General features: G+C 42.5%; 1 protein-coding gene across 4 annotated transcripts in view; it reads left to right on the top strand.

The window, feature by feature from the left end:
- The window catches only part of CAMK4 (calcium/calmodulin dependent protein kinase IV), a 276,795-nt gene that overhangs the window by 170,864 nt on the left and 86,960 nt on the right, over positions 1-18,971 (top strand). For all 4 annotated transcript variants that reach the window (XM_006134451.4, XM_025190384.2, XM_025190385.2 and 1 more), the window contains one exon: positions 13,326-13,398. In XM_006134451.4, coding sequence (XP_006134513.1) covers positions 13,326-13,398 — 73 coding nt within the window. The remainder of the gene's footprint in view (positions 1-13,325; positions 13,399-18,971) is intronic.

The raw sequence follows: 18,971 nt of genomic DNA, 5'->3' as shown, positions 1-18,971 counted from the left end.
ACTTTGTGTATGACTGTTGAAATATTCTGTTCAGTTACATTACATTCTAATTCATTCAGTAACCTTGATCCTGTTGTAGAAAAGTGGTATATGAGAGAAGATCACTTGTCTTTCAGATCTTCAAATTATCCTCTAATTAAAACTATCCGAGCCTGCTAGGACACAGCTCCTCTGCACAGTAAGGCAGATGTGCATGACAGAGCTGACTTTATGCCAGCCAAACATTGTGCCACACTGGGGAAATCATTGGCCTGTTTAAAGAAGCTTAAAGTCCCTTTTTGTACCACTCGAACACGGCAAATAATACTTTGGCGGAACTGACAATTTGGCACTCGGTATGTACACATTTGTGGGGGATTTGCATTGACTTTTCAATTGTAACTGAACCAAAAAGCCTATTATTTATTACTTACTGGAAAAAGGGGTAAGCAGTGAGGTAGTAAAGTTTGCAGATGATACAAAACTGTTTAGGATGGTCAAGACAGAAGCAGACTGTGAAGGACTCCAAGAAGATCTCACCAAACTGAGTGATTGGGCAACAAAATGGCAAATGAAATTTAACGTGGATAAGTGTAAAGTAATGCACGTCGGGAGAAATAACCCCAACTATACGTACAGTATGATGGGGGCTAATTTGGCTACGACAAATCAGGAAAGAGATCTTGGAGTTATCTTGGACAGTTCTCTGAAAACTTCCACGCAGTGTGCAGCGGCGGTCAAAAAGGCAAATAGGATGCTAGGAATTATTAGGAAAGGGATAGAAAATAGGACCCAGAATATCTGCCCCTGTATAAAACTATGGTACGCCTACATCTTGAATACTGTGTACAGATGTGGTCTCCTCACCTCAAAAAAGATATTTTGGCCTTGGAAAGGGTTCAGAAAAGGGCAACTAAAATTATTAGGGGTTTGGAACGGATCCCATATGAGGAGAGGTTAAAGAGACTGGGACTTTTCAGTTTAGAAAAGAGGAGACTGAGGTGGGATATGATAGAGGTCTATAAAATCATGAGTGGTGTGGAGAGGGCCGATAAAGAAAAGTTATTTATTAGTTCCCTAAATAGAAGAACTAGAGGACACCAAATGAAATTAATGGGGAGCAGGTTTAAAACTAATAAAAGAAAGTTCTTCTTCACACAGCGTGTAGTCAGCCTGTGGAACTCCTTGCCAGAGGAGGCTGTGAAGGCTAGGACTATAATAGAGTTTAAAGAGAGGCTAGATAATTTCATGGAGGTTAGGTCCATTGAAGGCTATTAGCCAGAGGATAAAATGGTGTCCTTGCCTCTGTCTGTCAGGGTCTGGAGAGGGATGTCAGGAGACAAATCGCTTGATCGTTGTCTTCAGTCAACCCTCTCTGGGGCACCTGGTGCTGGCCACTGTCGGTAGATAGGATACTGGGATAGATGGACCTTTGGTCAGACCCAGTATGGCCGTTCTTATGTTCTTATGTACTTCGGTAATTAAGATCATTTTAAAAAATGATCATTTCCATTTGTTGATATAACATGGTCATTATTTCCCAGATGCAGAAACTTCATTTCACTAGAGTTATAGTGGAAAATATGTCAGTAATTTAAACTTCTGTTCTACACTGAAAAGTAACTGTTAAAAAAAAATGGTGCTTTTGGGTTCCTCCATGTCTCATGTATCTCATTGCTGTCCATATCCAGTGAGCTTCATTTATAAGTCTACCTTGCCAGCCCAAAGAGCTCCACCTGGGCTCTGAAAGTCAAGGTTGGTGGTTCTTTCCTCATGCTTCATCACCAGTAATAAAAGTTCTGCCAGTCATATTAGTCCCCTAGCTACATCTGTGTCAACCCATTGCCCTCTGTGGCTTTGAACAAGCGTAACTATCAGACACAGTATCCAGTTCTGAAAATTATGCTTTAGAATTAATAGAATTTAGCTCATACTCTCTTAGCTATATATACTGCAGGGTTAATAGGAGTGTGGCCATTTGGGAAAAGTGTGTATATACAACTTCTGAAGTTTGATTGTTTATGAAATTGATATATGGAATTGTATTATGAAATGTCAGTAGGTGGATGTGCAGCCCCTCCATTTACTAAGAAGGCTGTAGCACATGCCTATAAGAGACACTAGTTGGTCATTAAACCTTCATGGTTGCCAACTCAAGTGGAAACAACTTTAGAAAACAGGATGACTGGCAGTTGGACTGTGGTGTCTCAGCTCTCAGGAAGGGGCACTAAACAAAGGATCTGCACCCCAACCATATACCAGAGACCCTAAGCCAGGAGCAATGTCTGGACTGTTCAGATTCAGGAGATTTAAAGCACACTGAGCCCAGTTAAGCGAGTTCCAAACACACCTGCATGGGGGTGTCTAACCAAAGGGAACTCTTTTAGGTCTCTCCCTGTGTTTAACAGAGTAAAAAGCAGTGAGAAATTGTTCTAATCATCAGATATAGCAGAGATGTCTTTGAGTAGCCACACACAGAAAATATTATAGCAAAAGATTTTTTCATAGTCACTTTTTAGAGTAGAACCACGCTTCTACATAGCCAGGGATACAGTGAACCAGGTCATAAAAGAGAGTAAAGGCTTAAAATGTTTAACTTTCCAATACCTACTGTGAATAAACTATTTTTGGAAAATGAGGTGGGAGATGGCAAGTATTACTGCAATATGCTTGCACAGAATTAGGCATGAGGATCTCTTGGATGCTATAGCTGGTGCAGAATGCAGCTATTTGCTGCCAGTACTGACTTCTGGGAATAGATCACACAAGCTCTACAGAAATGGTACTAGTTTCCTATTTCCTGTCTGAGCACAAATCAAAATATTGTTTTTGATTTATGATAAAACTCTGCAACACGGGTCCTGATTACATGAGACCCCTCTCTCCAGGAATCTTGTTAGTGGTAGAGATAATAGGGATTTGAGCTAATATTCTCTAGATTTGAATGACAGGTAACTGGTAGCCCGGGGTTCTCAGTGAAGATCTCTTGACTCTGGAATTCACTTTGCCAATGATTTTTTAAGCTGTAGATTCTGAGAGTGTGTGGTGCTCAGTTCCCACACATTTGCTTGAGTAGGTGGTTAGATGAATGAGTGGGTTTAGAGAACATCTTTTATTCTTTCCTCTCTGGGAAAGAGGCAAATGTGACACACAATAAGACATTTTATAAATCTATAAAGGAAATAAGTGGGCTGTGCTAATTTTTACTTGCACTCTGTGCCTCAAGAATCATCTTTGTGCCTATTGCATTCAAGTCATTTAGTCTTTAAGCCTTGTTTAAAATGTTCTCTCTCTTAATTTGCAACTGTAGAATGAATTTTCATTCTCCTGAGATTCAGTGAGAAGACAGGTTAGTGTTCTCAATTGACAAAAGCACCAAATTTGGCATTCTTACACTGGAGAAGCCATATGGTACTTATAGATGGGCGGAAATTCTCCATAAAGGGCCATGGTTTTGGAGTTTAATATGCTCCCCCTACACACACCCACAGTGTATATCATGTGAAAGCTTATTTTATGTACATTTAGATGAGTTATGATGCAGAGCTGTCAAGCAGTGCTGGAAGCCTGTAGGTGACGTAAAACAACCATACCCAGAATGCATGTCATGTTTTGTATAGTTCCAGAAACACTTTAACATGATTCTGACTATAGTTTTTACTATTCACGTTAATTTCAAAACCTTTATGCGGCATTTATTGTGTATTGTATAATGCTTCTCTATGTATACTTTTTGTACATATAGTAGTCTTCCTGGTAGAAGGTTTAATTTGTAATTGCCAATGCATGCAGTTCTAGCCTTGGAAATAGTCTAGAAATCAGCTTTTTAATAAAGTAAAATTTAGGCACAAGTCTGTATTAGTTAGTGATAATAATATATAGCTTCTTATTATGAATGTGCAAAAGCAATGAGAGAAAGAAATACACTAATAAGTATTAAAGACAAAGTCCACAACTAATCCTTACCTCTGAACTGAAAAGGGATTAAAAGTATGTTACAGCTTTTACCAACCATTTCATCATCAGCAAGGTGACGAACCCATTTTACCCTGAATCACATCCAAAGCTGCTTATCAGACTGCATAACCTATCAGATGTACAAAGAAATCTCTCCTGAAAATAGTCAAAGTTGACAAAGAACAAATAGGGACATTTGGGAGAGATGCACTTGATTTAGATGAGGCACATAGCTTTTTCAACCCAGTCAAGAAACCCAGGATCAAAATATTTATTGACATGAAAAAGATGGCCAAATATGTCAGGCAAGGGAGGGACAATGCCAGCAGCGATCAATCCAGAAATTGTTTTCCCTAGAGTCCTGTCCTTAGCAAGATATGGAGATTATTTCTGGGGGAATTCTGTGACAAAAAATTAAAACTTCTGTGCACAATATTGTAAAATTCTGCATATTTTCTTTCATCAAATATAATGATGCCAGTTTCAGTTATTTTGGCAATTTATTTACCTGTCAGCAGGTAACAATACAGACAAAAATAGTTTCCTTAGTAGGCCTATTAATACAGAATTTGGAGTTATAATTAATTTAAACTACAACACAGAAATGTGTTTGATACCTTTCAGAAGCAGTGCAAAGACTTGGGGGAAGAAAAGGGTAATGGAGGAGTTGAGAGAGAGGGAAGGAGCCTGAGAGTAAACCTGAAAGGTTGTTGGGTGTGGGGGGGAGAAGTATGGAACAGGAGTTGGGATTTTTATTTAGTGGGAGAATGAAAGGGGGCTGCTAGGAAGCCAGAGAGCCTCTCACATGCAGACTCTGGCTGACCCCAACCTTGCCCACTCTGTCAAGCACATCTTCTGTCCCAGAGTTTCATGCAGTTCCCTATCCCTTATCTTCATGTCTTCCTGCTGTCCCCTCCCATTCATCCACTAGCTCAGTGCTGTCACCTCACTAGTTCCTGAACACATGCCCCAGTCTGGGGGTAAGAGGAGCTAGTGAGGGAGAGAGTCTATGATCCCTCCCCCCAGCAGCCTCATGTGCCTCACTTTCTGTGAGAAATGCAACCCTTGCTGCCTTACTAGCTGTCCTCTCTTCAGCCCCTAGTATGTGAAAGGTGTAACTGTAGCTCTTCCCCAGCAGAATTATGTAGGGGAAAAACCTATGAGGCCCATGAGTTCTGCATGTTCACAGTGGTGCAGAAGTCTCCCAGGAGTAAGAGATTGTTTTATTGGCAAATGTACTCAGTCATCCAATATGAGCTGTGCCCATGTCCTTCTTTCATGCTGATGGAACAACAAGATAAACAGACAACACTGAATTAGGGCATTAACTATAAGCTCAGCCTACAAGAATCTATGAGCTAAAGGCATGCAACAAAGAAACCAGAGTGTACATCAGAGAGATTATGGCTGTCATGCAAATGGTGGCAGGAGACAAATTCCACACATTTGATTAATTTACTGCTGAATACTTGAGGGCAAGTCCTAAAAGGACTTACAAATCTAATTGTGTAATTGAAGTCTTTGACTCTACAGATATGACAACCTCAGTTCTGTGAAAACTTCAGGAAGGTAGTGCTCGACAGGATCTAAGGTTGGATTCAAGAATCACTACCTGTTGGGCCCAACAGTCTAGCTAGCTTTCTGTCCATCTTACAGTCCATTTATCCAATTCATACTTCCTTAACTTGCTAGCAAGAATATTGAGAGACCATATCATTAGGAGGAGCATTGCCAGCAGATCTAGAGAAGTGATTATTCCCCTTTATTCGGCTCTGGTGAGGCCACATCTGGAGTATTGCGTCGGGTTTTGGGTTCCCCTCCCCCATAGAAAGGACGTGGATGCATTGGAGAGGGTCCAGCGGGCGGCAACCAAAATGATTGGGGGCTGGAGCACATGACCTATGAGGAGAGGCTGAGGGATTTGGGCTTTAGTTGGCAGAAGAGAAGAGTGAGGGGGGATTTGATAGCAGCCTTCAACTGCCTGAAGGGAGGTTCCAAAGAGGATGGAGAGAGGCTGTTCTCAGTGGTGACGGATGGCAGGACAAAGAGCAGTGGTCTCAAGTTACAGTAAAAAATTTTAACTGTGACAGCCAACAAAAAAGAACTTGCACAATTCCTCTATGAATTTATCATTCAAAATGCACCTGAGAATGCAGGAATACAGCTGATATAAATGTTTCTTTTTGGAGTTTTTTCTAGTGGTAGAGTAGCAAAATCCATCACAAGTAGAGGTGTTGAACTCTAGATTTGTACAGTACTCAAGAAGAAGCAGACATCTGGGCTGCGTCTAGACTGGCATGATTTTGCGGAAATACTTTTAACGGAAAAGTTTTTCCGTTAAAAGTATTTCCGCAAAAGCACATCTAGATTGGCACGGATGCTTTTGCGCAAAAGCATCCGTGGCCAGTCTAGACGTGATTTTGCGCAAGAAAGCCCTGATCGCCATTTTAGCCATCGGGGTTTTTTTGCACAAAACAGTTCTTCTCTGTCTACACTGGCCCTCTTGTTGCGCAAGTATTCTTGCGCAAGAGGGCTTTTTCCTGAGCGGGAGCGTGAAGGTATTTGCACAAGAAGCACTGATTTTGTACATTACAAAGTCAGTGCTCTTGCGCAAATTCAAGCGGCCAGTGTAGACAGCTGGCAAGTTTTTGCACAAAAGAAGCCACTTTTGTGCAAAATCTTGCCAGTCTAGACTCACCCCAGATGTTTCTGGATGCTCTGTGTACCAATATGGCATTCATGTCTCTTGGTGTCAAAGGAAATATATCAGAAGGGTAGCCATGTTAGTTTTTATCTGCAAAAACAATGAGAAGTCCTATGCCACCTTAAAGATGAACAGTCTTATTTTATTTATTTAAAATATGTTTACCCTGCCTCTTTATTTAAAATATTCAAGGTGGCTTGGGCATAAGAGACTCAAATTCATCAGATGCCTTTGGAGTGGAAATTACAGAGACAGGTATAAATATACTAGCCCATGGAAAGAAGGGAGTTACCTTATCAAGTGGAGGACTTGTATTAATTAAGCCAATTTAGTCTAGGTGGCTGCAGGCCACGCCCAACAGTGAATCTTATTTGTACTATGGGAACTGCAGGAAGTGGTCTGGGCCATTGGGTGGGAACAGTGATTCATGGCTAATGGGTGCTTCAAACAGCTGTACCTGTGGACAAGCAGGTAAATAAAATGTCAGTGCCTGCCAGGGGCTAACCCTGGTGAACCACATCTGGCCCACAGGCTGCTTGTGGCTCTCCCCTGATTTAGGAGGATGTCGCACCTCACCTATGCGGTTCCCACTTGCTTTGCTGGATAGCCATTGTAACAGATGCTGAATCTGTTTTTGCCTTCAATATGTGTGCCTATCCATTAGAAATATTACATTAATAAAATAATCTTGACTTCTTACATTCTGAAGATCCAGATTAATGAGGAGCTAGAACATTACTTCAAGTGACAAAGGCTACGGATCAGACAGTCCATCAGGCTTGTTAGTATGCACATGTAGCTCCCATTATACTGTAGACTAACAAGCTGTGTCCAGAAATAATCACTTTATGCCTGTTTTTCTGTTGCACCTCCCACCCTGACCCCACCACATATCCTTTATCTGTGTCTTGTCTATTTACTATAGTTGGCAAACTTTTCTGGACAAGGACTTTATCTTCATAAACAGCTCCCTAGCAACAAGCATACAGGCAATATGGTAAAATACATAATACACAATAGTAAAAATAGCTAAGAGTTAAAAATATGATTGTCTGGGACATTTAGTTATGAGATGTGTCCAAGATTGTTTCCCTAGTTCCCCAGATGAACCTAGCCAGGGCTCATTACGAAATAATTAATGTCCTCATGAAATGAGAGCACATGGCCATGCCCATGGCCTTGCAGTAAGTAGTTCATCAGATCAGACTGATCACAGGAGTTTCAATGATAACAGAAATGGAGTTAAGATTGTCACCATTGCATTTATAAATATATGAGCTACTTGTTCACCATGAAAACACATTTCTCCAGACTTGCACCTGAAGTCAGAACCCAAGAGAGGAATAGGTTTGTCAGATCTGAAAGTTTGGGAGGGGGGAGGATGCAAGATGTGGATGATTTGTCTCTCAAATTGTTATATGCATGTAACAGCAGCAGCAAACAATAAAATAAAATTTAAAACCCCACATATTGAGTAGCTTCTAAATTGTTTTGATTTTCAGATTGAAAATTTCCTGTCCATTAGGCCAAAATATGGATCAGTGCTTCAGGCAATTTTGATCACATTATTTTGTCCAAAAGTGGTGCCCAAACTGTTGGGGCAGAGAGGAATATTCAAGGGGCACGTGGCAAAGCACAAGGGGTGGTGTGGGAGCGCCTTCTACCCCTGCTCTGGCCTCTCTCCTAGCTCCATTCCACCCTGACTGTGTCCCTGGACTGCACCACCTTTCCCTTCCCAGCCAGCCCCCTAAGCTGCCAAGAGAACACGGCCTGGCATTCCGACAGTGATTTAAAGGGCCTGAGGCCTTTGTCCCTCCGTCCCTCCACCCATACCTTGAATATGCATACAGGTCACCCCAACTCAAAAAAGATATATATTGGAATTGGAAAAGGTACAGAGAAGCACAACAAAAATGATTAGGGGAATAGAATAACTTCCATGTGAAAAATTAAAAACACTGGGACTCTTTATTCTTGAAGAGAGATGACTGAGAGAGAATATGATAGAGATCTGTAAAATTTTGACTTGTGTGAAGACAGTGAATAAAGAAGGTGTCGTTTACTCCTTCACATAACACAAGAACCAGGGGTCACCCAATAAAATGAATAAGCAGCAGGTTTACAGCCAACAAAAGGATGTATTCACACAATGCACAGTCAGCCTGTGGAGTTCATTGCCAACCTATGCTGGGAAGGCCCAAACTATAACAGGATTCAAAAAAGAACTAGATAATTTCATGGAGTTAATGGTTCATCAACGGCCATTAGCTAGGATGGGCAGGGATGCAACTGCATGCTCTCTTTGCCAGAAGCTGTGAGTGGATGACAGGGATGGAACACTCGATTCGTCTGTTCTGTTCATTCCCTCAGACAGAGTACGGGGCTAGATGGGCCATTGGTATGACCCAGCATGGCTGTTCTCATGTTCACCAAGGCTGTGTCTAGACTGGCCAGTTTTTCCAGAAAATCAGCCGCTTTTCAGGAAAAACTTGCCAGCTGTCTACACTGGCTGCTTGAATTTCCACAAAAGCACTGACTTCCTACTGTAAGAAATCAGTGCTTTTTGCGGAAATACTATGCTGCTCCTGTTTGGGCAAAAGTCCCTTTTGCGCAAAACTTGTGTGCAAAAGGGCCAGTGTAGACAGCTGAGATTTGTTTTGCGCAAAAAAGCCCCGATCGCGAAAATGGCGATTGGGGCTTTTTTGCGCAAAAGCGCGTCTAGATTGGCCACGAACGCTTTTCAGCAAAAAGTGCTTTTGAAGAAAAGCGTCCCTGCCAATCTAGACGCTCTTTTCCGAAAATGCTTTTAACGGAAGTCCAAGACTTTCTTCGTTCTGACACTAAAATATACTACAGGTTGAAGCTCTCTCAACTGGGATTCCCTGGTCTGGCAACATCTGTGGTCTAGCAAGACCATGGATGTTGCTGGACCAGAGAAACCCAGTGGAGGGCTGGAGGCAGGAGCCCTGCAGGGGCGGGAACCCAGCCAGGGAGGCCAGCAGCTGGGATCCCTGCCCTGGGAGACCAGGTGAGCTGGTTGCAGTCTGGCTGGAATGCCAGCCGGTTCTGGCAGGGCAGTGGTCTGCTGCGGAGAAGCAGGTGGGCCAGGAGCCCCGGTGCTTCCTCGTAAGGGTTGGCAGGGTTGGGAACCATGGCCACTGAGCAGCAATCTGCTGCAAGAGGAAAGGAGTGGGAGAGAGGGCAGCAGGAGTCCTGGCAGCAGGACTGCAGGCTGGCAGAGCCCAGAGCACCAGCAGTGGGGCAGTGGTTTGCTGCAGCGAAGCTGAGAGCCCTGGCAGTGGGACCATGGGCTGGTGTGGCAGGGCAGTGGGACCATGGGCTGGTTGCATGTGGGGAGCCCTCCGGGAGGCCAGGCCAGGAGTGGAGCCGGGCTGAGGAGGGGCACTGGCAGGAGAATAGAAATGACCTATCCTGGTCTGACAAAATCCCTCCTTCAGGACCACTCAGGTCCCAGAGAGGTCCAACTTGTATAAGTGATTGGGTACAGAAGGGGTTACACAGCTAGAGATTATATCCTTTGCATGAGGCAAGTCTCTTCTATCCATTCTGTCATTTCTTTAAAAGTGTAGGTCAGGGGTCTCCAACCTTTTCAAGCACCAGATCACTTTTTTAATTTAAATGTAAATCCAGGATCCACAGCAAACCAAAACACCCTTGCCCCGCCTCCTTCCTACCCCTTTTCCAAGGACCCACCCCTGCCCACTCCATCCTCCCTCCTTCCCTATCCTTTCTCCCTTACATAAGGCTGGGGGCATAGGGCTGAGGTGCGGGGAAGGGGGATGCAGGCTTTTGGGCTAAAGGAGTTGGAGCTGGAGTGGGAGGGCTTCTGAGCTGAGCCTAGGGCAGGGAGTTGAGGTGCAGGAGGGCGTTCAGGGGGCAGGCTTCAGGTGGGAGTTCAGATGCAGGGGGACTCAGGGCTAAGGCAGTGGTTTGGGGTGCACGAGGGGTTCAGGACTGGGGCTGGGGTTTGGAATGCGGGCTCCAGCTGGGCACTGCTTACCACAGGTGGCTGCAAGGCAGAGGGCAGAAGCAGCAAAGCAGTGCTGAGGGGCAGATGAAGGGCCAGCACTTGACAGCCTCCTGGCCAAACCTGTCAGGATCACCTGTCAGAGGCTCCAAGATCACTGGTTGGTGACCACTGGTGTAAGTGATGTCTCGGATTTCTCTATCTGTCCATTAAACAAATCCTGCTATCTAATTCCTCAGATGAATTTGTTCCTGAGTACATAATGGCAGTCACATTGGTCAATATGCTCCCAGTTTTTTTAACTTGATGTTTTGCAGCACTTTAGGATAATTTTGGTATGAAAGATGTAACTTTTATATAAAACTGTGCTATGTTCTTTTGGTCTAAAGTTGTTATGACTATATGTGTGAAATAATTTTTAAAAGGAAAGAGGATTTGTGTATGTGTGTGTGTTAAAAGGAAAAAGGATTTGTGTGTGTGTGTGTGTTGTCTATTGATATTCTTCAGTGTCACTGATGCAGTAGACTCAACCTGAGAGCTAAAACATCCTTATTTCTTGAAATAAACTAGAGCTCTGGTCTTGCAAATGCTTATGTACATAATGGTCCCAATATCTGGGACTTATAGGAGTTTCTAATCACTGAGGTATGTAATATATTGTGTATTTTGTAAATTGCAATACACTTAGCTATGGATAATGTAAATGACAGCCTTAACTTTGGATTTCTATATTTTTGTTATTTGTTATATTTGTTATTATTGTATCCTACCTTTAATGTTATTACACCAATACCATCATTATGTTAGTATTGATTTAAAAGTATCAGGGATTCAGTAGCGGCCATAAAGCATTTTACAGGTGGTGCAGAACTGGCCTTTAGAAGTGAACAGCTGCTGCTGTGGGATGTATATTCTGAAAAGAACAGTGTGGTCTATTGGAGGCAACTTAGACAAGTGCATGGAAATGGCAACACAGAAAATATTGGCTCTTATGTATCCAGACAATGAAAGCAATAACACAGAAAGTAAATGATGTGTAAGGTTACAGCTCTTAAAAACTGTTCTAAAATTTACACCTAAAAATAATTCAGGTCTGTATTATATTACTGCAAGAAAACAGTTCTTACATTGAATTTCTTGCAATAATTCCCCCAAGAGTAACAACCATCTCTTTCTCTAATGAAACAACAAGTATTATAAATTGCTTTTTTTTATTGTTGCATTGATGAGCAAATGTCACGTTAGAGACTATATTGTGTCTCTCTTTGAAGAATAACGAATACAATGAGTGTTGATTATTTGCCAGTGCTAAGAAACAATACATTGACAAATAGCCCTCATTTGGATTTTTCCCTCTAGTAAACTGAATCATCATCATTGTTTTCTTTCTCTCTTTATAAAACAGCTTTTCCTGCGGGACAACAGAGTGACATCATCACATCACTCTGCGTTCACAGGAACAAGCCTCATGCATTCCCAGCCTGGGTGCTGTGGCCCTGGCCTGGACAGTCCTTCCTTTCCCTTCCCTCCCCTCCCCAGTGGCCAGAGGAGAGCCCTAGCTGCCATGGCTAGCTCAGCCCCGGCCTTCCTCCAGTGGCCAAGAGACCACAGCCTGTACCACTCCAGCCCTCCTCCAGGGCCGAGAGTCCCTGGCCTGCTGTGGGTGATCTCATTCTGACCGCCACACTCATCATAACAGTGCTGCTGAAATAAATACTGCAGAAGACACATGCCAAAGTGTTCTTCTCAATAAATCCAATTCTCAACATTGATCCAGGTACATGAGAACTTGTTCTGCCTTTTCACTAAAATCAGTCACTGAGCTTGCAGTAGTTGATTTTAGAGAAAGTACATAGCCATGCATCACTGTAACATACCTAAAACAAAAACCTTTACATGTCAGGTTGAGCTTTTAAAAATTAAAAAAACAAACAAACTCATGGATCAAATGTGTCTCTGGTATAACGCTGGAAGAGATAAATATTGGTCATAAATGAATTGAATTGAATTTACTATAAGCTACAGGTCCTTAACACTTTTGTGTTAAAATCAGATTAATTATGAGTCATATGAACATATACCATATTGGGCTTTATGAATTAAAGAACAATGAAGTCTTGTATTGCAGTGAGGTTTCTGTGTGCACCACAGAGCAGTAGTTTTGTATTCAGAAAACAAAAGAGGACAAATTAGATAGCTACAGAGATAATTTACAGCTTGCAGATTCTAACACCAAACCCCCAGACTGTACAGAACAGCTCTTAGTGGGACATTGTAAATGAATGTCATATCATTTTAAAAAAGGATAACCTAGAGTCAACTAAATATATACAGAGGAAAGCATTCCCAAAATGTTTTATAGCTGATTTGGCAAACTTGGATTTTCTGAAATTCATAATTATATAAAGTTATAATACCTTTCCTTTACAGACTTTATTAGTAATTAAAAGTTTACTTCTAAAACAATAAATTGGTATTTTAAAATTCTCTTGTTTATGTTAACTAGGCACCACGGGTAAAGTACAGCCATCTTTAATAATCAGAAATCTGTAATTTTGATTCTGCAGGGAGCATTGCAGCCTACCAGACCTGTTCTGAATTTGAATACTTTTTGATTAATTTTTATGCAGCATTTACCTACAGTGCATGTTCATCTTAATCCATGAGTCTGAGCAGTATCTCCTGGTTTCTTTGTAGGATTGTGGAAAAAGGATATTACAGTGAGCGAGATGCTGCCGATGCTGTTAAACAAATCCTGGAGGCAGTTGCTGTAAGTATTAATAGGATCATAGGCTCAGTACATAATAAGCTTTCATTTATTTGGAATAATTGCTTAATAAGTACACAGGTGTGAAAGAAACAGCTGTTTCTTGTAGCTTGTCTATATATATTCATTTCTACAATTACTTTTCTATCAATCCCTCGAAAGAGGTCACATCTCAGAGGCAAAGGTGACCTTGAGTGACACCAATGTCTCATGTTATAATCCATCTGCTCTATCTGAATTAAAGTTCTTTATCATGACACATTTTCAAAAACCTGCAAAATTTAGCATTGGTCGTTAGGACAGAAAATGATTTGAGATCACCAGCCCTTCTGTAGTCTTCCATTCCAATTTTTGTGAAGTACATTACCATCAGTTATTTAGGATTCCTTTTTATACTGAAGAGAATGCATTACTTTTCCATCCAATATTGAATGAATGAATTAGTCAGATTGCATTGAATTTTAAATAAATCTGAGTGTGAATTTCCTGGAGAATATAGCCAAGAATAGAGAGATCTTGCTGTATTTGTGGTCTCTGCCTGACAAATGCTCCTTTGCGTATGTTAATATGTACACAGAGGTCTCCAAACACATCACATACCATCTTACGGGGCTGCTCAACAGAGAACATTCAATCAAGATGGATTATGGGGTATCAGTAGTTTAAATTGCAACAGAATGTCTGCTTTAAGTCCCTGCCCAAAGATGTTTCTCAGTCAAGCCACTTTCATTGCTGTAATTTTTTCTAAGAATGGTGAAGTTAACATGCAAAAACATGGTTTATGTGGAATAACTTTCCAGAAATTCCACAATGCCCTGTGCACCTTGCGTTCTTCTAGAATGATGTCACAAAGCTCAGCTATTCTGTGACCAGAAAATATGACATTAAGGTTCCATTTACAAGACCACTCATTTTGTAAGAAAAAACAGCAACACACCAACTTGAATTCTGCATTGCCTGGCTTTCTAAAGTGATAGTTCCCACAACTTTAACCCTGCTACCTTTGATTCCAGCCCTATGAAGGAGCTCAACAACACCTTATTCCTTCGGAGGTGTTTTTTTGCGTAGTGTGATCTCTGCCAACCATTTTCTACTACTCCACAGACCAAGTGGTGCATCATAGATCATTGTGATGGCTCATGGAAGTGCATTTGTAGGAATGATGATTTTGGGTGGTGATAGATATACAGAAATTGATGATACAGATAAATTACTGTGCTGTTTCCTGTTGCCATCTCTGTGAGTAGGGCCCTGTTAAATTTGCAATTCATTTTGGCCAATTTTACAGTCATAGGATTTTTAAAATAATAAATTTAATTATTTCAGGTATTTAAATTTGAAAAATTCACTGTGTTGTAATTATAGGAATCCTGAGCCAAAAAGGAGTTGTGGGCGGGGTTGCAAGGTTATTGTAGGTGATTGCAGTATTGCTTCTCTTACTTCTACACTGCTGCTGGTGATGTGACTACCTTCAGATTTGGGTGCCCAGCCAGCAGACACTGCTCTCTAGCCCCCAGTTTTGATGACTACAGAGAAGTAAGGAGGGGCAATATCATGACTCTCCCCAATAACCTTTTCATTCCTCTGCAACATCTTATTGAATCAGTCCCCCAGTTTGAAAAATGCATATCCTCCTACACCCATTAATTCCAGACCATCCTAGGTCCTTCATATTACCTCTTCCTAGTAGAGTTCTGGGGAATTTGGCACAAGAAGCTCCTGAGTGTGCCCTGTGGGCAACTCCATTTGCCATTAGACTCTGTTGAGGCTGCCTTACTTCCTCTATGCCCTTTTCCTCCTTCAGGAGCCCATCCAATAGGAAAGTGAGGCTGTGCTTGGGATGGGGCCAAGCATCCAATCAAACTCTTTGTAGAATGGGCATGATTTTGGTGATATGGCAGGTGGGGCATTGTGATCCTTGACCTTCCTGCACATGGTCTCCCGAAGTGTGATTTTCCTTTGGCACTGACATCCTGTCCATTGAATCTTTCTGCTTAGAGATGTTTAGCAGTTCTAAGGGGAAATTTCTAATTTCCCCTAAATTATGGGACTACCTGGTCTCATACCAGAGGTTCACCAGAAGCTTGATGTTAGTTTCTTACCAGCTGGCAGCACATTGGGAAAATTTCTCAGCTGGCATCTCTGGTCAAATGCTATGCAAGGACAGAAGAAATGTAGTGATCACTGTGCAGTTTAAACAGCAACCCAATGCAGGTGACTTTTGTGCCGAAGTGGGGAGGCAGAGAGGGAGAGGACAGGAAAGATCAGCCCAGTTGGAACTGTGGGAAGGCATGGGAGGACTAATAATTCCTGGGCTTTTTTACCCTGCATCCTCACTGTAAAGTAGCTATTCTGCCAGCCATTTGTTTTGAGGCAAATGTTTGACTCAAACCTTGTATATTGATCTGGATTTAAAGCACCTTCAAACCAGAGTGAGAGAGACTGGAGGACGGAGCTAGAGGTTCAAAACCCTGCAGTCTTCCATTCCGCTCCCAGGAATGTGGACACTATTAAAGTCTGTTGGTCTCTGAGTAAGGAAGTGGGAATGCACTTAACAGCATGCTGCCTGATGATTCCGAGAGAAACTGAATATAGTGCATTTCCGTTAGGGTATGTCTAGACTACATCCCTCTGGCGCCAGAGGGATGTAAATTAGACATACCGAAATTGCTAATGAAGCGGGGATTTAAATCTCCCACGCTTCCTTAGCATAAAAATGGCCTCCACTTTTTGTCACCACAGAGCTTTGGCGATGAAAAACGGCAGTCTAGCTGCGGTTCTATTGCTCACTAAAGCCTTTGGCGACAGATCCCTTATGCCTCATAAAATGAAGTATACAGGATCTGTCGCCAAAGGCTTTAGTCAGAGATAGAACCGCAGCTAGATTGCTGCCTTTTGTCGCCAAACCTCCTTGGCGACAAAAAGTGGCAGTAATTTTTATGCTAATGAAGCGTGGGAGATTTAAATCCCCGCTTCATTAGCAATTTCGGTATGTCTAATTTACATCCCTCTGGCGCCAGAGGGATGTAGTCTAGACATACCCTTACACTAAACAGTGGACTAAGAGACTGGCCAGTTGTGAAAAGTCTATTTAAATGACTGGACTAGTACTGTTTGAGAACCTATTTCAATAGTTCAGAAGTGTGAATTGATCTTTGCTTGCATAACTTTCACACTGGTGACTCTTTGCTTGCTTCATGCTGCTTTCAGATCTATTCTGACTGCAGACTGAGGCACTCTTCTCTTAATGTAGTCTAAATGATATTTATACATTCAGTATTGTGACGGTCTCCCAGCACAATATATTTCTATGAGCTTACTCTTATCTATAATGATTACTTTATGGACACATTTCTGTTCACAATGAAGTGTACCAATTAAGCGGATTCTGCAGTATTTAATTGTGAGAACCTTGTGGCAAAGATGACTGTGTTGTGTTACAAAAAAAGATGTTGTCATCTCTGATTCTGAAAGACCCAGGAGCCTCTACTTGTGTAAATGAATTGTAACTTTCTTGATGTCAGTTGAACTGTGTCCATGTATAACAGCTGAGGATCTGGCCCCAGATGAGTACGAGTAGCCAGGTTTTATCAAGTTGTGCTGTACAGTGTTTGAGCTTTGACATCTTTCACAAAGCAGTTACTGGTGCAGAAAACACACATGCAGTCCACATTTTGAATCTACACTTCAGGCATCTGCAATACATGAACTGTGAGGGATGATCTTTTGCTGCTAAGCCACTTGCTTCTGCTATCAGTTCCGAGCCATCCACTTCCGTACTTATTCAGCTCCAGGTCCCTGGCAAGGCAAGCTCCTGATTCCCCATCTTGGTTTTTTTGCAGATCTGGGAGACTCAGGCCTCTGCCTTCATTGCTGGGGAGATTATGCCCACATTCTCCATCACATGTGACCATGCATTTGTCAGGGTCCCAGACAAACCACAAGACAGGCTTGAGTTGGTGTAAGAAATCTATAGAGTTTAAGCCATTCCTCATACTTCTCCTGGCTAAGGGTCCCCTGCAACAGTCTCAGAAGGCTCATCAGGGCTCTTCCAGCCTGGCCAATTGTCCTTTTATAAACAAGTAAAGAAAAACAGCCCCAAGACAAAACTCCTGGGCCAGGCTTTCCTCCTTCTGAAGAGGCTCTGGCAATCTGCAGAGGTCCTGGGCTGACCTTTTCTGTCAGGGAGCAAAGCATGGCTATTCTCCCTGGTCAGCCAGCACCTGAGCTGCTCTTCCCCTTTTAACAATCACTTTCTTAATGACAGTGAGTTCAGGATCTGAGTGGGCCCAAAGCAACTCATTAGCCTTGTTGGCTTGGTGTGGGGTTGGTATATTCCATCATGCAACAGTACTAACTCTGATGTTCTGGACAAACACCAGTATGGATAATGACATTCTACTTGCCTGCGCTTCTCCCAGTATTTTCTGTTCGATACATTATTGTCCACTTCTAAGTTGACCATGTGCCTCATTTTGGCCAGGACAGTCCCCTTTTCAAGCTTTGTCCTGGCCATCCTGACTTTTTTGTTACAACTGGGTATTTGTCCTGTTTGTTCTTGCCAATTGGACAAATGTCCAGTTTTGCCCAACAGACAGGGTGCAACCCACAGTGGGGCATGGAAGAACACGAGCAGTTGAGGGTGAGTGGCAACACCAGCCCCACAACAGGAGGGAGGGCTTGGGAGAGTAGTTTGGGCTGGGCCAGCCCCACTCTGCTTTGATCTCCTTACAGTCTCACTAAATTTAACTCACTGCATTCTCTAGCTCTTTTTAATCTCCTGAAGCACTTGTCTTTGAATGAACTCAATATAAAATTTGAAGAATAGGTCAAATACATCCAGAGTGCATTGTAACCAGCCTGTAGGATGCCAACACCTGCCTCCTAGCCACAGGTGGAGGTCTGAGAGAGAATCCCTTGGAACCAGTACATTCTAGAAAGAGGGGAAATCAACCCTTCCCCATGCCTGCTGCCTGGAAAAGAATGGCAAATACTGTACATTGGCAGCATACAGAGGACTAGGAATCCATGACAGTGGCTAATCCTTCTCACTACCGTGTTCTCACGTGGCTTAACAAAAAGAATCTCCTGTCCTGGCAACTCTCCATCCCAAGCATAATGAGAAGTGGGAAATGGGATGCATGCTCCTCTGCATGACGAAGCAGTCTCTCCTCACTTGGCCTTATCTACACTAGGCAGTCGTACTGTTACAGCTCACAACGGGTGTAACTTGAAACCTCACCCACGTATCCATGCTAGCTAGTCTAAACCTTTTAATAACGATGTACGGTACATACCTCCAGCTGCTGCAGGGCCAGTACATTGTTGGTATTTATCTCGCAATGCCAAACACAGGTCGGGAAGTAGCATTCCACAGCTTGCGGTCTGTGCCACTTCATTTTTAAAGGTGAACCATATAAATAAAGTGTGCTTCTCTGTGCTCAGGTATCCTAGTTTAGAGAGAGATTTGAGACCATGCTAGTCCCCAACATTACTACGAGGGCATCTGTTGGCTCTGGTTGCAGTCAGATACTGGGAATCTGTGTAAGGACAAGTGTCACATATATTAGGGTTTT

Source organism: Pelodiscus sinensis, chromosome 6 (assembly GCF_049634645.1).
Source record: "Pelodiscus sinensis isolate JC-2024 chromosome 6, ASM4963464v1, whole genome shotgun sequence".
Taxonomy (NCBI): domain Eukaryota; kingdom Metazoa; phylum Chordata; order Testudines; family Trionychidae; genus Pelodiscus; species Pelodiscus sinensis.
Note: the sequence above shows the minus strand (reverse complement) of the source record. Positions and strands in the feature narration are given on the sequence as shown.